The sequence below is a fragment of the Bicyclus anynana genome, chromosome 15, assembly GCF_947172395.1.
Source record: "Bicyclus anynana chromosome 15, ilBicAnyn1.1, whole genome shotgun sequence".
In the NCBI taxonomy this organism is placed as follows: Eukaryota; Metazoa; Arthropoda; class Insecta; order Lepidoptera; family Nymphalidae; genus Bicyclus; species Bicyclus anynana.
Window position 1 is genome coordinate 11,252,884 of NC_069097.1, and position 23,019 is coordinate 11,275,902.

Sequence of the window (23,019 nt, forward strand, 5' to 3'; positions counted from 1 at the left end):
TTAACTGTCAAACTTTACAAGATTAGGTACAGAATTTGGAAAATACTTTTTTAAATATTGTTAATTGTATCCTATTATAATTTATAATACAATACTAAAATTCTATTAATAGTTGAGACGTTAAAGTTTGTAAAACCTATGCAGAAGCGCAAGACTCGTGACAACTCTATTGACCCTAAAATTTTCAAATCTCTCGTGCTCAGCGTAATACCGGTAATGTCTTTGTAAATAAATCACCAGATACATGATAACATTGGAAATGTTAACTCTAGGAAGCCTTAGAAAGCTTTCAATCGTAAGCATGAATTTATTAAAACTAACTACTAGTTCGAAGAGCCAATGGACACTGGCTCCAATCGTAATGGCGATCACAAATCAGAAAGCTTAGTGTTGGTCGACCCTTTGCCAAGTGGACTGATAACATCAATGATCAAACGAGTCGCTAGAGTGTGCTCGGTGCCAGAGGATTCCTTAAAAAAGACCTACGTCCAAAACATAGGTCTTTTTAAGGACTTCTACGTCTTTCGGCTAATGTGATGATGATGATAATGGACCATGGATTGACGATCTGTTAGGTACATAATATGTAGACCCTTGATCTTCTGTTAAAATATAGGTAGATTAGATGCTTACAGCGCACTTCAACTGAAATATTTATTTGTCGATGTATTAAAAAACTAGCGCACGCCCGCGACTTCGTCCGCGTGGAAATCAATGTAAACTTTCGACCCCTATTTCACCACTTCAGAGGTTGAATTTATAAAATTCATGAATCACATTTTATTTCGTATTTTTTTTATGATTTACGAACAAATTTTTAAAAGTGTAACTATAAAAATGAAGGACTTTCCATACAAACTTTCTCCCCTTCTATTTTTATTTTGGGGTCAAAAAGTACTCTATGTTTTGATCCAAGATTCCATTTACCATTATACTAAAATTCATCTTGATCGGTTCAGCCGTTTAACCGTGAAAAGGTAACAGACAGACAGACTTACTTTCTCATTTATAGTATATATTAGTACCTATAGATGTATTTGGGCGGGATTCAAAGTAGGTATAGATTCGTCACCTAGATATAAAAGGTTTTATTTTAGCAAAAGAAAGTTGATAACGAAACGTTCGTCAATGGTCTCCAAAAAGCCCGCGGCTTGCTCAGTTGTCTTGAACGAAGTTTTGAGAAATCGTACCACTATGAAGACAAGTTACTGAGATGTAGATCGGCGCATAACCACTCGCATGACTCCAAAGATTGGTGCAGCAGTGATAGATCGTCTTTCGGAGAATCTGGATCCTATTCTAAGAAAGGTTTTTAGATAAATTCATATTTATCATGACTTTATAATCATTTCATAAACGACATTGGTTGATGGTAGTGCCTCGTCTAAAAGCCATTTGTCTCTTTCTGCGAAGCTAATAAATAATGACGCTGCTGAGAGATATGACTGATCTGGATTTAGATTTAGCTCGGAGAAGAAGGCCTGCCCAACCGTAGGACGGGAGAGACCTTAAGTTTGCAAGTAGCCAGAATAGGTGCCTACACCTACTTTGCGCACAATTTTGCAACTCCGGTTTGCAACAACTATATTCAATAAATAAGTAGGCAAATCAATAACCTCTAAAAGGCTGGCGTCTAAGGATCCGTATCGCACGTATCCGATCGTATCGTATCGCATCGCATCAAACGGATTTTGGTATTCTTTGGTATGACCTTCTTTAAGTCATACAAGTGCGTCCACTAATCCGCATCGAACGGATTTTAAGTATCTACCGTAAAATTAAAAATCCGATATGTGGTCGTAAGTTTTAAAACTTTAGTATCTTGTGTGACGAATAGATAAAGACTAATTCGATACTCACTAAATAAAATGGTATCTAATGGAATAGCCTATTGGTCTACCTACTTATTACCTAGCGCTACAGTATTTCAGTAAGCCGTGATAGCCCAGTGGATATGACCTCCGGAGGGTGTGGGTTCGAATCCGGTCCGGGGCATGCACCTCCAACTTTTCTGTTGTGTGCATTTTAAGAAATTAAATATCACGTGTCTCAATCGGTGAAGGAAAACATCGTGAGGAAACCTGCATACCAGAGAATTATTTTAATTCTCTGCGTGTGTGAAGTCTGCCAATGCGCATTGGGCCAGCGTGGTGGACTATTGGCCTTAACCCTCTCATTCTGAGGGGAGACTCGAGCTCAGCAGTGAGCCGAATATGTGTTGATGACGACAGTATTAGGCAAGTAGGCAGGTACCTAATGCTGCTGATTTTTTTTACAGTAAAGTCGAAATCCTCCCAGACTAGAAGTACAACGAACGTAACAGAATCTTGCTCCACAATGAGCATAACTTGCCTACAGTTTCAGTAAGTTTTCCTCGACAAGTTTTTAGTAGAATTTTATAAAACATGTAAACTACAAAAACGAATTACCTACCTAGTAACCAACCATACAGACGAAACAAAGTAGGAAGACGAATTATGTCATAAAAAGCTCAAGATTATGCTTGGAGGTAGTACTTCCCCGGAGACCTCGGTCACAATACTCTACTGCATACCTACCATTATCACACTATTATCATAAAGGCGAAAGCGATTTGGCTGAAATTTGTCTATAACAGGCTATTGGTTTCTTTTTATTTTTATTATTGTTAACAAGTTAGCCCTTGACTACAATCTCCCTTGATGGTAAGTTAAGTTGCAATCTAAGATGAAAAGGGGCTAACTTGTTATAAGGAGGTTGAAAATCTACACCCCTGTCAGTTTCTATACATCGTACCGTAACGCTAAATCGCTTGGCGATACATCTTTGCCGGTAGGATGGTAACTAGTCACGGTCGAACGTTCCACCAGCCAGACGTGAATCAATTAAGGAAACCTCAAATTACTGTAGGGCTTAGCTTTTTTAACCAATTTCCAAAAAGGAGGAGGTTCTATGATCGGTATGTATTTGTTTTTTTTTTTGGTTTCTCAGATACGAGGAATTATTAAAACGTTATCAAGCATTGTTGAAAGCATACGATGAGCGCGGCTACTCGCTAAGTAACCAAGACGATGCGTTCCATACTCTGTACGAGCGTATAAAAGAGACTTACGCGGAACTTGCTCACGTGAATAAGTTCTTGATAATCATTGGGGAAAAATATTTGAATCTCAAATACAAGAAATTAACGCAGGTTTGTAAATTTAAGTGATTTTGTATCTACTCTTATATTAGACTTGGCCGTCGCTTCGCGGTTTCATCCGTATCCGTAATCACAAATATCTATAATATATAATATTATTCTTATAATATTCTCTATAATATTAATAAGCTAATGCATCACATGTTTTATGCACGTGTAGGGCAAAGGGTGCCCTTTTCCCTTAAAGGCCGTACCGACTACTTTAGTATTTTAGTCGAGTACGAACAATTTTTGGATTTACCGCCCAAATATCGTTCGTACTCGAAAAAAAAAAAATACCGACCGAATTGAGAACCTCCTCCTTTTTGAAGTCGGTTAATAAAATACTAAAGTGGTCCAAACTAGGCGTTAGGGCACAAAAAGCATATACCTATCAGGGTGCAATGTTTGGAACAAATGGCCTATGTTGTTCACCAAAGTCATATTTATGTAGGTACCTCTGTATCAAAATTCATCAAAATAGATTTAGTAGTTTAGCCGTGAAAAGGTACCGCTTTACCGTAAGTGTATACCTAAGGATTTAAGCCTAAAAAGGTCCACAGCTATTGATGCTTACGTAAGTCTTTAACTGCATCTTTAGTTAACAACATGTGCAGTAAATCGCTAATGCGTGCTGGAGACCTCCAGTTTTAACTTTGTAATGATGTTTCTATTAGATAGTTTTTTTTACAAGTTAGCCCTTGACTACAATCATACGTCATGGTAATTGATGATGCAATCTAAGATGGAAGGTGAAAATTCACACCCCTTTCGGTTTCTACACGACATCGTACCGGAACATTTTTTTGCCGGTAGGGTGGTACCGGCAAAAAAATGTTCCGGTACGATACGGTACGAACTAGCCACGACCGAAGCCAGCTGATAGTAAAACTGTGCAGTCAGATCTGGCCTGTAGCCCGCTTTATTGATTTAAACAAGTATTCTTCAGAAACTGTGGTACGAAGAAAGAATAGAACGTTTGAAGTGCGCAGCGAGATCCATCTTCATCACCGCAGAGAGAGCTCGTAGCGATTTGGACAAACAACTCAGCCGGTGCTTGGCCAGCGAACAGGACACCGCCATGGTGTTGCTACTTGAGAAAGTAAGCATCAAACATTTGCTTATATGATCGTCTTATGCCGCTGTCACACAATGCTGCTTGCGCTGCCGCGATTTTGCCCTGTATGGGAATGACATTTGCTATCGACAGGTCACGTGATCAAGATGTGTCATTCCCACACATTTTTCTAGTTTTCGAAGCGTTTGCGATCGTAGAAAGAGAATCGACGTGCCACTTGGCTAAAGGGGCAATTGTTTACACGCTGCTCTACTCGCGCATTTTTTTCTGATTGTTTAAGTGACGTAGGTGCTTAATGGGATCTCAGCGGCGTCGCCATGGGGGTTTGGCTAAACCTAAAAGCATCGCCTGATGAGGCCTGAAGGCAGAAGCATAGTGGATGGGCGGAACGACTCTCTAAGGGCGTCTCTTCTGAGACCTTGGAAGGGTGTTTTGGCCTGAGGGTATCAGATCATGCGCCCCCAAGATCGGGAATTAAAAAGTTAAGTTGCGATGAGTTAAATATCGTCAGATATCGTTGACCTCGTCTTCGCCGTCGCAAATAATCGCGACGTTCCTAGTCCTTTGGACTCGCGCTGGCGCCGACAAAATTGGGAGCGATAGGCAGGACGAGTGGCATAAAATACGGCAGTGCGAATAACGGGGCCATATAAGTCTCTACATATCTTCTTCACCACTTCCATTGCCGCTCGTGCAGTGTGTCCTACTTGGTACACTTACTTGGTAGGTATGTAAAATTAAAAAAAGCAATCATGTTTTTAAAGAAAACTTGATCTGAAACTTTGCCTACCTACATCCTACCTACCTCAAAATTTAAGAAATTAATTGCATTTGGTCTCATTGAAAAATATGTTTTTTCATTTTATACTTACGATAATATACAATAGTACCTACTTATCTACTTTATTTAATACGTCTCTATGTTGACAGATTAAAAAATGCAATTACCTTTTCCTGGAAAACTTACGACTGAAATCTCGAATTGAAGAAATAATTTGAAGTTGGATCACTTGATTAAATAAAGGTACAAATTGTAGTTTTAATAAATTATTTACTTGTGAAAAAATCTATATTTTATTTTTAATATTATAATATAATATTAAATATAATATTAAAATACCCGCCATTTTTGGATACCATATTATTAAGAAATTACAACATTTACCTATAAATAACTGTGCATTTTTAAATAATGGTTGACATTCTCCATTTCTGTAACAACAATTGATACATTCAAGTAAGACTGTAATGTGTTTGTGCAATGACTAATTACTAGTCTAGGTAGATAAAAAGGACTATTTTGGGCCTGGCATGTTGCAGAAAAAACATGACAAAAATCTTTTATTTTATAATATTTCACGGTTTTTTATAGATCGTGCATTATATACTTGCCTATATCTTAATTACGCAATTGTTAATCAAACTTAAATTAAACTAGTCTAAAACTGATATTATTATTTAATAAATGATGCTAATTTGGACTTTGTAACGTGTTCAATTATCCAATCTGGGCCCAGCTTTGTATGAAATGTGGTCGGTCTCTTTTAAGCCACAAAAGCATTGGTTAAAAGGAACCGGAGCAGATACAGATTATGTATTTGGATATTGGTCAAAGTAGATATATGACTAATTCGATACAATTAAAAAATAAACGGTGATATATTAAACAAATATAGACCCGCCAAGTTTGCACGCTACCATCTTAGATAACTTTGTCGTACAGCCATTCCAAAGTTGAAGAAGAAGCCAGGAGAAACGGATTTTTTAAATAACTTTTATTGCATTTTAGTGTCGTAGTACGACCAAGTAAGTATAAGCAATTGAGAAAACATTAATATTTTGAAATCACAGACAGGCACTTATATTTAATTAATAGGTATATATGTATATATTGATACAAATAACTTGCCTTTTACTGAGAAGTCAAAATCATCATGTCCATTTTTACAAAATCTAGTTTACATATTTGTCATGTAACCTTCTTATTTCTTTAACCATTCCATTTAAAATTATACTCAATTCTTCTGGGCTCGACACCAATGCTGAGTCTGCCATTGCTCCTAACCTTAGAACTCCACCATAGCATAAAGCAGTTATACCTAAACCTGTGGAAATATAGCAGTTGAGTAAAGTTTTGCTGTTCCGCAAAAAACTAACGCATCCAAGCAACATCAATCACTATTACCTACCTACCTATACGTCAAAAATCCCTCAACATACATAACTACGTCTCACTACAACACGAATCATTTTCGACATCCTTTACGATCCTGACGATGACATAACAACGACCGGCAACGCTTCCCAGGAATTATAAACACAAGCTAATTAGAGTCTTCGCCGGCGAAGACATAGTCCCCGATATACTCAGGCCAAAACACCCTACCAGAACGTCACTCTAAAGTCTAAACCGAAGTCCGAGTCTCAGAGGAGACGCCCTTGGAGAGAAAAACGAAGAATTCTCATCTTTTGATGATCCTTTTGGAGATATTTTTCTTAGATTTCTATTTTTCTTGTACTGACCTGTATTGCCTTTATTCGGCACAAAGAATACTAAAGACTTCAGATCTCCACCACATATGCACAATGGTACAGGCCCCGGCAAATTGCTAAATACCATGGTAGCTTGATTACTATTGAACAATGGCGTGAGGATTTCCTTAGGGAAAATGCTGCATAACTTCAGTACGTAGTAATTCGTCTAGAATATTGTAAATCATAAAACAATTATTATCATTATCGGCATAATAAAACAATGCACTTCAGGGCCTTCCCCCTTATAGTAGAGGGGATATAGATTCACTACGCTGCTCCAATGGGAGTTGACGAGCTTTAGTTGATATTGTTAATAACCACTGATGTTACTTCTAATGATAGGGTGCAGGACCGACGTCTTACCGTACTCTCCGAGATCTAGGGCATCACATCACCAACTTCAAGCTTAGAAGAAGAGCCCAGTATTTGTTAGGCCAATCTAAAGGTAGGCTAGAAATAGACTTGAGCATTCACTTGAAATGAGCATCACAGAAAAATACGAGAACATTTTAACGAGCATTCTATAGAGCGTTCTGGCGAGCTTTCGAATCGAATCGAGCGTTCGCTAGAATTCTCAAGATGTTCGTAGCAATATTTGGCTCTATGCTTGGCTCGGCTCGTTGTACAGTTCGACAAATATAAAAACGGAGAATGCTCTATGTTCTGTTACAAGTGAATGCTCAAGTATGTCAGCATCTTTACATCTCTATTGAAGCTACATAGGTTACACTTGTCAACCGTGATATAAAACATAAACCACAACTAAATCTTATAATTGTAAAATATTAAAAACTTGAGAAGTCAAGGATTTTATTAGGTAGATGTGGTCTTGTAAATCAGTAAACATTTTCACATTCTTACTAGAGGGTCAGCACTGTTCCGTAGTCGATGAAAACGTTTTCGAATCTCCTTGAGGTCTCCTCCAACAGGCAAATCAAAAATACTGACAGTAAAATTATTCTCCAATTTTACTCGTTTGTTTTTAATTGCAGGAAATCTTATTGGCAATATTACGGCTATATTGCTAGGCGCCGAATCTATTTCCTGTAGAAAATAAAGTAATTATAAAATACAAATTGTGCTATATTTAAACAAGGGTATGTATTCTTCAAATATTCTGCAGTATTAGGTTAACTCAAAGAAAAATACCTTTTCAAAATAGTCTTGAAATCCAGAAGACAAAGCTTTTGCCAGAATATCTGAAAAATTTGCTCCTTCCACATTGTCTTTTATTTCTTTTACCATCCTAAATAAATTGTCGTTCGATTCAATCCACTTATAATACTTTTTCCCAGTCAAAGGAGGGCCATGTAATGTACTCTTGTCAGGCTCTCTCAAGATCCCATCTATTAAACACCCAGGAATTTCGCAGAGTTTTGTTATCATTTTCAAAAAATCAGCAGATGTTTTTTTACTACTAACATTATAAGTTTCTGGCATACAAAAAGTTATAAGTTCATCGTCTTTACCATCTGCTAATGCTTGACATAAGAACTCTATTAAAGCAACACCATCGCCGACAGCGTGGTGTATTCTAAATATAATAGCATATTCATTGTTTCCCTTATCGTTATTTTGTAACTTCTGATTAGTTACTAGTATTTGAAACAAGCCTTCGTCATTGAAAGGTAGCGGTTGATATGAAACTTCTGTCATGATCTCTTCTAAATCTGACTCGCTAAGATTGACAACATTTGATACATCAATTACACGAACATATTGACTGGTATCAACATAACAACATTTTCTCCAATAATAAAACCCATACTCTTCGCTCCTTCTATAAAACAACTTTTCAGTGTCATTGTTTTGTACGATATTTCGTAATTTTTCCTTTATGTGCTCAATTAATACCTGAGACGATTTTGATTCTATGACTCCTAGAACATTGATAATGCTTTTCGTGGCATCATCTTCCAGACTCCAAAAAACGTCAAAACTGTCTAAGAATCCTGCGAAGTGTTTATCTCTTCTTTTTATAATTATTGAACACAATGTTTTGTACAAATATGCACCGATTAGAAACGCTGCAACTAACGGTAAACTTACTAATAAAATTATTAATATTAAACTTTTTTGCATCAACAATTCGTTTTCGATTTTAATTTTAACTTTCCTTTTAAGAGCTTCGTACTGCAACAAAGAAAGTAATTATTAGTAAATTATAATATAATTTCTTGGAAATTAAATATCAGAATAAGAATATTATTCTGATGGCACAGAAATAAAATCCAAAAATAAAATCTTCATTTAAAATAAGGAAAAATAAACAAGGACAAGATATAAATTAATAATAGTTATACTTACTTCGAAGCTCATAACAAAATTAATGAGAAACGCTATCATTATGCCACTAATAATACCGAATCCAGCTGCTTTTGAAATAAATACACTTTCTATCGGGGACGTCGTGTTATACGGCATATCGAGCAAATCTAAATCTTCAGAAAGTTCTTTATTATGTGGTACAGAACAATTAATTATTACACTTAAATCTTCCATTGTACCTTATGATTTATAGTATTTATATTATACAAAGCACTAAGTTGTTACCTGCAAGACTTTAAAAATCTAACTGAAGACTATATTTCTGATGGATAAAATATGAAAGAAATAAGGAAACCTTATGAAGCTCGAAGACATTGTGCATTATCTAATTAGCCTTCATGTAGGTATGAGTATGTTTACGTAAGGCATTTGCATCACTCTTTATGTTGAAATCGCGTTGTTATTCAAAATTTGGATGCTATGTTCCGCTGATAAACTTTAATGCGGAACATGAGGAAGACGTTTGTCTTGCTGGTTCGTTGAATTTGTGATTATTTGTTTTATGAATAAAGAAAAGTTGAATGTATCTATTATTATGTAGGCAGCAATGTGTAAATTCACATAATACGTTTTGCTATGATAATAACTACAGTTACGTTTTCATCTAATGGCGATGCAAAACCCTACCTTCATCTTCGGCTTTGCTTTAACCCGTTTTTACAGGGTCAGTTTTTCTTCCGTCAGGCCTTTATCTTTCAAGTCTTTACAATTGTCAACCACGTTGTTAGTTGTCTCCTCCCTCGTGGAAAGACAGTTTTTTAGGACATGGTCTTCTAGTCTTCGTATCACAAGACTGTACCATCTTAGCCAGGACTCCTTTTCAATTTCAGCTATTTGTACTACCTCGAAGGTGCCTCTAATGTATTCATCATCACACCATACGCATTTCTGTTGTGTGAATGTTGAATCTTACAAATGATACTATTTATAGATACTACATGCCTACGTCTTCGACCTACATTATATAACCGACGACCGATCCTTTACCATTCGATTGTCACTAGGCATTCAGTTTTGTACCTAAGGGCTAGGGTCAAGGTAAATTAAACACATGTACCTATAAACAAAATTTAAAGACAAGAATAAAATTTTATCAAATAATAAAAATATAGACAACACGACACAACTAGATACACTTTTCATTAAAATATTTATAACATCACAATAATGTGATTAAATATTACTTAATTATAATTATAATCTAAGAGGTACAACAAACTGCTAACTTTGGAATGTTATGGATGTACTTAACCAAATAATCAGATTACATTTAGGGCTTAAAATATTCATAAGACTTAACATATAAAAGGTGGATGGCATTTAACCTTGAGCATCTAAAGCCTTGTAAATGCCTTAGCCTTTGCAACTGGTGTAGGTAATGTATTTTAGCACTTATACATATGTTTTCTGTGCCTATGTCACTATGAAAATGTTTCAATACTTGATACAAAATTGCATGATGTTTATTGATAATAAGTTGCCATTAAAAACAACGCTTGTAAAATATACCAATTCTCGCAACTAAAAAGTTGTGAGATCCATGTAATACTAAGTCGGTTGCTTTATTCGGTACGTAATTAAGGGACCTTGTAATTAACTGTAAACCTAAAAACTGTGATACATTACAGTAGACATCCATTTTTAATTTTTATCCTGATACTGCAAAGTACGAGTACGCACCAATCTAATAATTAAAACATTTTGGCAATTTCAGTGAAAATTTGATAAATTTGCGCACTTTTTGTGTCATCCATAAAACAAAATAACCCCATGTTTTATTTAAATTCAATGCTATAACCTAATTGGCTTATTTACTTGTAACTTTTTCTTGTTGATTATCAACTTTCTGTCTTTTTATGAAGCAGAGAACATTGATCCATATAAAAGACGCCAAGGCGACATAAACCACACGCAAGTTACTGGGTACAAAGAAGAAGTTAATAGTCTGTCCTGGAATCCAGAAGGCTTGGTTCGCAAGGAACGTTTTCCAGTATTTGCTCCTTAGTTCCTCGAACACGTCTTCTTTACGCTCCAATACTCCAAGTACTGGAAGAGGCATTATTTAGGTAAAGGTAATCGATTTGAAATAATATACTTTTGATTCCAAGACGTGATAGCCCAGTGGATATGACCTCTGCCTCCGATGCCGGAGGGTGTGGGTTCGAATCCGGTTGCGGGCATGCACCACCAACTTTTCGGTTGTATGCATTTTAAGAAATTAGATATCACGTGTCTCAATCGGTGAAGGAAAAACATCGTGAGGAAACCTGCATACCAGAGAATTATCTTAATTCTCTGCGTATATATGGGTTGATGACGACGACTTTTGATTTGATCAACCCATTATCGGCTCACTGCTGAGCTCGAGTCTCCTCTCAGAATGAGAGGGGTTAGGCCAATAGTCCACCACGCTGGCCCACTGCGAATTGGCAGACTTCATACACGCATATTAGGAAAATTCTCTGGTATGCAGGTTTTCTCACGATGTTTTCCTTCACCGTTTGAGACACGTGATATTTCATTTCTTAAACTACTTACACTGTTTATACTTATATTGTAAAGAAGTAAAGTTTGTGATGTTGTTGGTAATCTCTGGATCTACTGAATCGATTTAAAAATTCTTTTATCAATAGAAAGCACACACAGAGATAACGGACTGTGTGTTCTGGGATTACGCGGGTAAAAGAGCGGGGTAGATAGTAGTCTATTAATCACCAAAAATTTTGCTACGAGTATATTATGAAGCTACAGAAAAAAAGCAAAATAATGCCAAAAACTATTTTTTTTTACGTAATATTTTTTGTCTGTCTGTTCACAATCTCTGGATTTACTGAAATCTTTCCATGTTGCTTATTGCATATACCTACTCGTACATTTGTTGATTTATATCATTGTTTTGAAACAAAAAGTCTTGTTTTTAATAAGAATGTGACGTGGAAGTAACAATTAGGTACCTACTCGTAAGTATCCTGAAAAAAACTCGCTCGATTTGTTGTTCATTGCTGAAATTTTTAATGAAAATAGATTTTACTCTGGATAAACACATAGGCTACTTTTCATCCCGTGAAAAATCCATGGTTCCCGCGGGATTTGTGAAAAACTGAATTCCACGCGGATGTAGTCGAGCGTCAGCTAGTTAAATAGTATAAAAAATCAAAGGAAAGTTCTTTAACGAAACGAACCTTTAGTTATACACACATATGCACTTGGTTTATCATCTTACTTGCATCCAAAGTTGAACGGACTTTCCAGAATAGATTGACCCATCCATAGTAAAATATTATTGAACTCACGTGTATAGAACGATGCTAATAAAATGGGAGTCATGATAAACTGGTCCGAAGCGACCTTAACTGCGACTGCTTTGACGGCTGTTCCGACGAACTTCTTATCCAAAAACTTGTACCTTGAAAGCATAAAAGAATATGACTAATATCCAGACAAAAGAGAGTTGTGTTGTTGTGGTCCCCAAAAGAGAGGTCCTGGGTTTGTTTCCCAGCACGGGTCAGTTTCATCATCATCAGCTGATGGGCGTCCACTGCAGGACATTGGCCTTTTGTAGGGACTTCCAAACATCACAATATTGAGCCGCCTGCATCCAGCGACTCTTTTGATGTCGTCAGTCCACCTAGTGGGGAATCGACCAACACTGCGCTTTCTAGTGCGGGGTCGCAATTCCAGCACTTTGGGACCCCAACGTCCATTGACTCTTCGAACTATGTGCCCCGCCCATTGCCACTTCAGCTTCGCAACTCGTTGAGATATGTCGGTGACTTTGGTTCTTCTGCGGATCTCCTCATTTTTGATTCGATCACGCAGAGATACTCCTAACACATACTCCTCACACTAACATATACATCGTTATCAACCCACATTCGGCTCAATGCTGAGCTCGAGTCTCCTCTCAGAATGAGAGGGGTTAGGCCAGAAGTCCACCACACTGGCCCAATGTGGATTGGCAGACTTCACACATGCAGAGAATTAAGAAAATTCTCTGGTATGCAGGTTTCCTCACGATGTTTTTCTTCACCGTTTAAGACACATGATGAGAATGAGATGAGAATTTCTTAAAATGCACACAACTGAAAAGTTGGAGGTGCATGATGCGCCGGACCGGATTCGAACCCATACCCTCCGGGAATCGGAGGCAGAGGTCATATCCACTGGGCTATCACGTATACAACATATACTTAGTTCTAATAGATACTCCTAACATACGGGTCAGATTAAGATTTTTTACCGACTTCCAAAAAGGAGGAGGTTCTACGTTCGGCTGTATGTATGTTTTTTATATTTTCCGTCCCAAGAATGACTGCATTTATTACTTACTGCTCTCGAGAAATAATATTTTTTAGACAACTTTTCCAATTCGGTGGTAGAGTCTCTCTACAAATAGTTGAACTATGTATGTATGAACTATGTAACGCATAATAGTTTTGATAATGTAAATAAATCCTCGTGAACTACATAATGTTTGAATTTCTGAATTAATTAATTTTCAAAGTAATAATGTGTATTTTAACTAGATAGTCGTTGGGTAAACTACTGTCGCATACTTAATGTAAAATGTTTAGCTGTGTAATGTTAAAAATTCAAACGGATGTATACCGTTTCTCCCACTTTGCATATAGGAACAAGTGTTTTTATAAATTTCTTTCCGCTTAATTATCTACATTACAGAGGCGTGCACCTTTTTTTTTTTAATTTAGTTTTAAATATTAACTTTTTAGTTTCCATCGACTACCAAAGAGTTATTATTACACTTTTTTGGCGATTTTATTATTGCTACACGATAACTACGTCAAATCAGAAGCACTTGCGGTATTCTTTTTTTTTTTGTATAATCAGTTTTGCGCATTTACGTTTTTATCTTATTATTAAAATAAGTTATCTGCTATTCGTACTACTACCTCTTACTATCTACTGAATGTATTACTGTTTATACCTACTTGGTAAAACTTAATTATTCAGATACTTTAAATTGGTTCATCTTACCAATAATACAGGGTAGGAGCGTACAAGCAACTTCCAACTGCCACTATGCGGCCGGCAGAAGCGAAGTCTAGTTTTGGCTTTTCCGGCTGAAATTAAAGGATAACATACCTACTTTAATAAGTTTATAGGAGAAGTCCGAAATTAGGTCCACTTTTGGTAAACTTCATAATTATTGTTTTTCAGCAATGTCTACTAAAATCCTTGTATTTTTTATTAGATTACTCCATTAGAATCTTTGAAGAAATAGGGAAAATAAGCTGATTTTGCTTGCAAATTTAGCTGATTTAGCCCAATTTCTGTAAATTGACCTTATGAGATCTGTAATTTAGCTGATTTAGCCCCATTTTCTGTAAATCGGCCCCATGAGATCTGTAATTTAGCTGATTTAGCCCCATTTTCTGTAAATTGGCCCCATGAGATCTGTAATTTAGCTGATTTAGCCCCATTTTCTGTTAATTGGCCTCATGAGATCTGTTATATGTTCTGATTTATGGCCAATTTTCAGCTTTGTATCGTTTGATTTTTGGGCCCGAGTTTGTACGGAGACTCGGTTACGGTCCTTTGCTCAACCAAAGCAAGAATCGAACGAAAGCCAAACTAAAACAAAGATCGAATCGGATCATCATATTAAGCTTGATTGATATCATACTAAGATTTATTTTTTGATTTGTATCATATAGGTATAGACTGCAATCGCGTTTGTCTGGATATGGTAAAAAACGCTTGTAGAAAGTGTTTTTCACTCTTGACTTAAAGATTTTATAGAACGAGGACACAGTAGATATATTACAAGCAGTATAATAACTCGGCCATATTTTTGAAATAAATACCTACAGCCGCGCGCTCCGTAAACATGTGATAGGGCTGCCTGCCTCCAGCATTTTAATTACATTTGCCAACTTTGTGTTTCCATTTAGTTATGTGATTGTAAATATACTTTTTTTTAAATAAACAAATAAAATACTTTGTAAATTGTAGTAAAATAGGAAGTGATCAATAAAATGCGTGTTGTTTTTTGATAGGTAGATTTAAATAAGGCTGATACTAATCAATGATCTTGAAGGACCTTCATATATTTATTTTGGTGATGCCATCTATCTATTACCACACTAGGTGACCAAATAATAAAAAATCGGTCAAGTGCGTGTCGGGCCACGCGCAGTGTAGGGTTCCGTAGATTATGTTAGCACATTAACCCCTTATGTAATGTACAAAAATACCGATAACGATACCCCCACACTATAGAATAGACGATAAAAAATTGACCCTGACTTGGCATGTAGGGAAGGAACTACAAAAAACAAATTGAGATTGACCGAGTTCGGTAGTAGTTTAATAAAAAAATCTGGATAGGTATATTGATATCAGCTGGCTCTTTACTTTTTTTATTCAAATACATTAAACTATGAGCAACACAATAATGTTGTTATATTCAAACAACTTCTTTATTACCTTAAAATACAGGTATACAAAACATACATGTCATAAGATTTAAATCTATGTATTACATAATAATCAAAGAAAACAACCTAAATGAAGAAGTTAATAAATAATTATTTAATAATATTATATTAACGTTTACGTCATTTACCTATTTACACAATTTTATCATTTAAGCATTTATTTATATATATATTTATTAAATTATGCCTTTAGAATACAAAATATTAATCAAACTTTATAAAAATAATAACTTTTTTTCTAGTCGTCAACAAAAATCCAATACACTGCGTTCGTCACCGCGGCACAGTCGCAACGGTCTTCACCCCACGATCACCCCACGTACGAGCTGCGTAGGTATAGCTCGCGTTTCGACCTTTAGTATGAAGTCCAACTACTGCTTGTAATATATCTACTGTGACGAGGACCTACGATGGATAGGTATATGAGAAAACATGTCGCCATTTTTCTGAAACATCGCGACAACCCTTCGAAACCCATTTAGAAAGATTTTGAAGAGAAATTTAAGAGTCTCTAGCGTAGGGTTGCCACGAAGTTAAATCTGATGACTGAGATATGATGTTCTGTTGAAAATTACATAAAAAATCGTTTTACACTTGAACTTGGATTGGATCCTTGACACATTCCAAAGCCATCACAGTTCTAACTCCATCATTGGCGTACCTACCTAATTCTGGGGTGCATAGTCTAATGAAAAATGTTCAGCCTTTATATAGTAAAGCATGATTGACTTCCGCAGTGTCTTAGTCCATGTCACTGTCGGTATTAGAGATAACGGAAACTAGGAGGGTATTCCTATTAGCAATGCAAATGAGGAATGAGATATTCGGTGCTACGAGTATTTGTTTATTGTATACCAATGTTTGAGCCAATATTTGTGTATTTAGAGATAATAATAGCACAATGAGCGAACATCTGCTGAAATTCAGCCACAGTCGTCACGGGTAGCGTGGCCGAGCGGTCTAAGGCGCTGGTTTAAGGCACCAGTCTCTTCGGAGGCGTGGGTTCGAATCCCACCGCTGCCATCATCTTTTTGTTATATTATTTTTCCAAAAAATAAACGTTTCATTGCGCCTATTCAGAGTTTATTTCTGTATTTCGGAACCTAAACTCTAACTTTGGCCTTATTTATGAGTTTAAAGAATGATGCACTCTAATGACCGACAACCGACTGAATAATAAAAATAGGAGTAAAACAAGCCACGGGAAGTGAAACAAAACCGTTGTGGTAGCGAAAACTCTACATCGGATTTAAATCGGTTCAGAGCTAAGTATGTGTAAAATTCTACAAAAATGTAGTTTTAAAAAACGGGCCAAACTGGGAACCGATTATGTTTTTGTTAGTCTGAGGTCAAAATTAAACAAAAGCGATAAGTCTTATCGACATCGTCGACTTACTTACAACACATTAATCCATAATTACCCGTAAATGCTATAATTTACTGAGTTTACTTGTTACGCTTTCATCACTAAACTACCATACCGATTTTCAAAATTGTTTAATCACTGGAAAACTACGTTGTCAGCGAGTAACATAGACTATAGTAATTATCTCTGTATTCCCACCGAAAAGGAAACTACCCCGGGTTAAACCACGAAGTTGGTTTTGTATCTCAATGGAGGTAGGGTGACGATTTCTCAAGCTGGTCGTCACGATTAATCGATCCTGCTTTTCAGTTGTGACCCGAGATCATGCCCTTCCTTGGCGACGAACAAAGCCGCCAGTCTCTAGGTACCTCCAATAAACATTTCGTACCGCAGATCGGCTTGAGAGCGCGCAGCGCGTCGGTTCGATATGGATAAAATTCGAAGCGCAAACGAGACGATGAATTATGACTTTCACGTGAGTGAAAAGCACGGAGCGATTGGCGCGCGACGCAAATTTTATGACGTGAACGCCAAAACCATTTTTACCTGATTGCAAGTAAATAAAACAACATAACGAAAAACAAAATGGCCATGTTCAAGATATATACCTAGTTTTCTATACAAAACAAAAGTAACACTGAAATTTCATTTACCCAAATATCAGGCTCCTAACTTTTCCAGAATCTGAGATCCAGAACCATTTGTAACCACCAAATTACATATTGCACACTCTTAAATTGAGTTGAGCACTCATATTTCTTTGGCTGTGTCCGGCCTGAATAAGTGCCACAGCTTTGGGCGTACTAAATATAAGTAGAATAGGAAACTTACCGAGTATATCTTATTGAAGGTTTGCTGCGAAATCTCTGCCGCAGTGTAGAAGGTGGCGTAGACCGCCGTGTTGGTGATCACGGGTCTCTTCTTCAGCGACTGGCGCCACCAGTTAGCTAACTTCGATGCCATTACCACCTTGTCAGTAAGACAAACTAATAGCGTTATAGTTTCACAGTAAACAGGTTCAAAACAGAAAGCTTGTGAGTTCAGCAAAGATTTATGAAAAACTGAATTTCAGAGCCTCAATAGCGTAACGGTAAGAGCGGTCGGACTCATCACCGATGGGTGGTGGTTCGATCCTCGCCCCGTTGATCTATTGTCGCACCCTCTCCTGATACATACCAGTACATAGTAGTTTCTCGACTAATTGGACGGGAATGGGAATATTGGTCATTTTCAAAAGATATGGCAAATATTCTTTAAAAAAAATCACGTGGACATATGGCTGGTGGGAGGCTTCGGCTGTGTAAAGTAATTTAGCATTCCGGTACGATTTAGCATTCCATGTAGAAACCAAAAGTGGTGTGGATTTTCATCCTACTCCTAACAAGTTAGCCACTTCGCCACTAGCTAAATCACTTACCATCAGGTGAGATTGTAGTCAAGGGCTAACTTGTAAAGAATAAAAAAAAAAGTCGTGAGCGTACCGGCAAAGACGTACTACCAAGCCATGCAAACAATTTAGCGTTCCAATACCGCGTAGAAACCGTCAGTGGTACGAGAATAAAAATTTTAATAAAAAAAATTCAACCGACTCCCAACTCAAAAAATAACTTTTAAGTAAAAAGCAAAAAATAACATCCTACCTATGTGCTACCTTCTGATCAGTTTGAAGGCGGTGCCAAGCCAGAATTAAAGGACCTCCTCGACGGTTCACAGTAGCTACTACTGTGAACCGTCGAGGAGGTCCTTTAATTCTCCTTCGTCTTCATCACCAGACCCCTAATACAGTCACAACCTATCTAAGTGAAAGTTCTTATCAATACAAAATTATCAAGTCCAAACACAAGGTAGCTACTGTGAACCGTCGAGGAGTTCTCTTCACTGTCCCTCGTCTTCATCACCAGACCCTTAATATAGTCACAATCCATCTAGGTGGAAAGTTCTCATCAATACAAATTTATCAAGTCCAAACACAAGGTAGCTACTGCGAATAGTCGAGGAGTTCTCTTCACTGTCCCTCGTCTTCATCACCAGACCCTTAATACAGTCACAACCCATATAGGTGGAAAGTACTCATCAATACAAATTAATCAAGCCCAAACAAAAGGTGACTGCTGTAAATCCTTGACGAGTTCCATCGTCTGTGTTTTGGCTCCATCATCAGACCAACTCCAAACCTTCATAAAATTGTAGTGGTTATACCTTATGGAAACACTAACAAACGCACTAGCCGTCTCTACAACTTTCGAAAGTTCCCCTCAATTTCTCCAGGATGCCATCATCAGATCCTGCCATGAAAAAAATGGGACCACCCTGGAAGTAAACCCTTCACAACAAAAAAAATATTTTTCAAATCGGTCCATAATTGACGGAATTATCGCTGGACATACATAAAAAAAAAAAAAAAAAAACATACATACAGCCAAACGTAGAACCTCCTCCTTTTTGGAAGTCGGTTAAAAATAAACTCGTAACTCTTCAAGTTAGCCCGCTTCCATCTTAGACTGCATCGTCACTTAATATCATGAAATCGCACTTAAGGCACAGAAAACATTTAAACAAGTAAATGGTTAAGAGCTAACTAAAATAAAAATTTTAATAAAAAAAATTCAACCGACTTCCAACTTAAAAAATAACTTTAACTAAAAAGCAAAAAATAACATCCTACCTATGTGCTACCTTCTGATCAGTTTGAAGGCGGTGCCAAGCAAGTGATGTTTTAATTAAATACGTTTAAACTACAAAATTTCTGTGGTTATTCCAGAAACAGCTTTAATTAAAACACGACACTGGCTTGGCACCGCCTTCAAACTGATCAGAAGGTAGCACATAGGTAGGATGTTATTTTTTGCTTTTTAGTTAAAGTTATTTTTTAAGTTGCAAGTCGGTTGAATTTTCTTTATTAAAATTTTTATTTTTTTATTTTTAGTGTTAGCATACCCACTGCGTGTGTACAGTCACAACCTATCTAAGTGGAAAGTTCTTATCAATACAAAATTATCAAGTCCAAACACAAGGTAGCTACTGTGAGCCGTCGAGGAGTTCTCTTCACTATGCTTCGTCTTCATCACCAGACCCTAAATACAGTCGCAATCCATCTAGGTGGAAAGTTCTCATCAATACAAATTTATCAAGTCCAAACACAAGGTAGCTACTGTGAACCGTCGAGGAGTTCTCTTCACTGTCCCTCGTCTTCATCATCAGACCCTTAATACAGTCACAATACATCTAGGTGGTAAGTTCTCATCAATACAAATTTATCAAGTCCAAACACAAGGTAGCTACTGTGAACCGTCGAGGAGTTCCCTTCACTGTCCCTCGTCTTCATCACCAGACCCTTAATACAGTCACAACCCATATAGGTGGAAAGTACTCATCAATACAAATTTATCAAGCCCAAACAAAAGGTGACTGGTGTAAATCCTTGACGAGTTCCATCGTCTGTGTTTCGGCTCCATCATCAGACCAACTCCAAACCTTCATAAAGTTGTAGTGGTTTAAAATACCTTATGGAAACACTAACAAACGTACTAGCCGTCTCTACAACTTTCGAAAGTTCCCCTCAATTTCTCCAGGATGCCATCATCAGATCCTGACATAAAAAAAATGGGACCACCCTGGAAGTAAACCCTACAAAACAAAAAAAGAATTTTCTAAAATCGGTCCATAATTGACGTAATTATCGCTGGACATACATAAAAAAAAAAAAAAAAAAAAAAAAAAAAAAAACATACATACAGCCGAACGTAGAACCTCCTCCTTTTTGGAAGTCGGTTAAAAAACAGTGTTCACTTGTACCTACCTATCTATTAAAATGTCTAACTAACTACGAGTACTATTGGCCTATAAAGATATAATCAATTATTATTATCATGAAAGAAAACGTCGCGTGGGAGTATTCTTGAAGATGAAATATTATGTAGTAGGTAGGTAGATATCTCTATTTTTAGACACCTATCGCCTCCATATCACAAATCCTTATGAATGAACTTGAATAGGCAATATCTGATTTGATTTTACGCAATTGATTTTACAACTAGAATTATAAGTAGGTGTGATAGTTGTAAAAATCTTTCATTATTATTATAAATCACGACAATCAATTTATCAATCAATTAATTTATTTATTTGCAGATATATGCATGATATAGCTATATACCAGTGGTGGTGTGGCGAACGAACTCTTTCGTTAGCCCACTTCAGGTTAGGCCATCTACATTCACATTCTAGATTCATTTCATATTTAGAATTCCCTCGACCGCGCATGCGTGGATATATTGTTTCGCCCATCCATTATATCTTTACCGTTTCTCCATTCCACACCGCATCATCACATTGATAGTACTTTTATTTTATATCCATATACAATTGTTGAAATAAGTAAAGTGAATAAATATACCAATCAACATCGTCGTCTTCATATCTATTTACTAATATAAAACCTCCATGGCGATAGTGGGTTGATGTAAATGGTAAAATATGTTGATGTAAATGGTAAGATATTCGGCTTACTGCTGAGCTCGAGTCTCCTCTCAGAATGAGAGGGGTTAGGCCAATAGTCCACTACGCTGGCCTAATGCGGTTTGGCAGACTTCACACACGCAGAGAATGAAGATAATTCTCTGGTATGCAGGTTTCCTTCACCGATTGAGACACGTGATATTTAATTTCTTAAAATGCACACAACTGAAAAGTTTGAGGTGCATGCCCCGGACCGGATTCGAACCCACACCTTCCGGAATCGGAGGCAGAGATCATTGCCACTGGGCTATCACTGATCTGACTCTTCTTATGATAAGTACAATAGGCATAATAATAATACTTTAAAGAATATATAAGTTATATGATAAGTATAAATCTTTGAGAAAACTTTATCACAGTTAGGAGGAATAAAATTATTATGAATAGCAAATAAATTATTAAAAAATTACAATTTTACCCATATTATGTAACTACTACGTACTTAATACCATTTGGTATTTATTTTAATATTAATATTAATAATTATAGTTTAATAATACTTCCTACTATAGTATTGTGTCTAAATTATTAAAATTTTATAATACTCACTTATTTTTATTATTATATTTTACTCACTCAACTTTAATTTTAAAAATTTTAAAACGAGTGTTAAAGTTAACTTTTATATTTAATACACTCATATAATTTTCGTGAATGAGTTACAGAAATATAACATTTCACTACAACAACGTTATCTACACTGAGCGACCCTCCATCACACTCAACGGGGACACAATTGATTCAATGGAATAATTTAAAATCTACGTAGTCACGATCTATATACATAGTTACAGACAGGTAAATTTATCTATACCTATATATTAAATGTTTTTCTATACGTCCATAATTTAAAATAGTGGATACCATTCATTTTACATTGAATATAAACATGAAAAATAAATAGAGTTATAAAATAAAAGACCATAACCACTTGAACGCAATGATATCAACCAGGTAAATAAACAAACGCCCGATAAGCCTAGCCCCCCAAAAATTACCAAAATTAGACAGTTGCCGATCTACTAAAAACGTTACGAGGACTTAAGTATTGCATTTATTTGAAAATAAAATACCACGTCGTGCATGGGAGAATATAGAGAATAACTTTACCGTTGTATTTAAACTTTTAATAAAAAAATGTTTAACGTTGACTTTTATTTTTTTTATAACCTTATAAACTTTTTCAAAATTAATCGTACATCAACTTACACAACATCTTACACAACACTAAGATATTTATACACCAGATTAAAGTATTTTTATATTACACATTTTCTAGAATAAAAAACCATAAAAACATTTTTTTTAATTACCTAGATAGGTATCAAACCTCTCTGTTTACACTAAGTTAAGAAACATATTTGCATGCGGTTTTCACAGGTACGTAGATTGAGTAAGCCTACCCTATTGAAAGGAATACGTCTAATTTTATTTACTTTTACGGTTAAGGTAATTTTAATTGAATTGACGATTTGTAGACTGCACATGGTGTAGGTATTTGAAACTTAGCTTGAAGTATTTTGTCTCATTAAGATTTGATTTATTCCCTTATCAGGATGTCGATATCACGATATTG

At 36.2% G+C, this 23,019-nt stretch overlaps 3 protein-coding genes and 1 non-coding gene across 4 annotated transcripts; 2 read left to right on the plus strand and 2 right to left on the minus strand.

Annotated features, from left to right (window-relative positions):
* Positions 1-138: 138 nt before the first annotated feature.
* LOC112049956 (uncharacterized) lies at positions 139-4,878 on the plus strand. The gene is made up of 7 exons (XM_052885931.1): positions 139-213; positions 1,098-1,308; positions 1,477-1,571; positions 2,158-2,363; positions 2,971-3,172; positions 4,110-4,262; positions 4,750-4,878. The coding sequence occupies exons 1-7, from the start codon at positions 139-141 to the stop codon at positions 4,876-4,878; spliced, it is 1,071 nt and encodes a 356-aa protein (XP_052741891.1).
* Positions 4,879-5,420: 542 nt separating this feature from the next.
* Positions 5,421-9,358, minus strand: LOC112049963 (uncharacterized). The gene is made up of 6 exons (XM_024088038.2): positions 9,081-9,358; positions 7,923-8,906; positions 7,635-7,817; positions 6,762-6,939; positions 6,148-6,343; positions 5,421-5,450 (listed from the first exon to the last, which is right to left on the minus strand). The coding sequence occupies exons 1-5, from the start codon at positions 9,273-9,275 to the stop codon at positions 6,192-6,194; spliced, it is 1,692 nt and encodes a 563-aa protein (XP_023943806.2). The 5' UTR covers positions 9,276-9,358; the 3' UTR covers positions 5,421-5,450; positions 6,148-6,191.
* A 756-nt stretch (positions 9,359-10,114) lies between these two features.
* Positions 10,115-22,314, minus strand: LOC112049964 (mpv17-like protein). The gene is made up of 5 exons (XM_024088039.2): positions 21,993-22,314; positions 17,757-17,894; positions 14,097-14,182; positions 12,395-12,507; positions 10,115-11,147 (listed from the first exon to the last, which is right to left on the minus strand). The coding sequence occupies exons 2-5, from the start codon at positions 17,886-17,888 to the stop codon at positions 10,909-10,911; spliced, it is 570 nt and encodes a 189-aa protein (XP_023943807.2). The 5' UTR covers positions 17,889-17,894; positions 21,993-22,314; the 3' UTR covers positions 10,115-10,908.
* Positions 16,501-16,582, plus strand: Trnal-aag (transfer RNA leucine (anticodon AAG)). Its single transcript has one exon. It is a non-coding gene; the product is annotated as a tRNA-Leu (tRNA).
* Positions 22,315-23,019: the final 705 nt, after the last annotated feature.

Excerpts from the sequence above, each read along its gene's own strand:
- LOC112049956 (XM_052885931.1), top strand. The coding sequence starts at position 139 with ATGCAGAAGCGCAAGACTCGTGACAACTCTATTGACCCTAAAATTTTC. Across the intron at positions 214-1,097 it reads TCGTGCTCAGCGTAATACCG|CAAAAGAAAGTTGATAACGA; the intron begins GTAATGTCTTTG and ends GTTTTATTTTAG. Across the intron at positions 2,364-2,970 it reads ATAACTTGCCTACAGTTTCA|ATACGAGGAATTATTAAAAC; the intron begins GTAAGTTTTCCT and ends TTGGTTTCTCAG.
- LOC112049963 (XM_024088038.2), bottom strand. The coding sequence starts at position 9,275 with ATGGAAGATTTAAGTGTAATAATTAATTGTTCTGTACCACATAATAAA. Across the intron at positions 8,907-9,080 it reads ATTTTGTTATGAGCTTCGAA|TACGAAGCTCTTAAAAGGAA; the intron begins GTAAGTATAACT and ends TCTTTGTTGCAG. Across the intron at positions 6,344-6,761 it reads GCCGAATAAAGGCAATACAG|GTTTAGGTATAACTGCTTTA; the intron begins GTCAGTACAAGA and ends ATATTTCCACAG.
- LOC112049964 (XM_024088039.2), bottom strand. The coding sequence starts at position 17,888 with ATGGCATCGAAGTTAGCTAACTGGTGGCGCCAGTCGCTGAAGAAGAGA. Across the intron at positions 14,183-17,756 it reads CCTTCAATAAGATATACTCG|CCGGAAAAGCCAAAACTAGA; the intron begins GTAAGTTTCCTA and ends CTTTAATTTCAG. Across the intron at positions 11,148-12,394 it reads ATTAGCATCGTTCTATACAC|TACTTGGAGTATTGGAGCGT; the intron begins GTGAGTTCAATA and ends TGCCTCTTCCAG.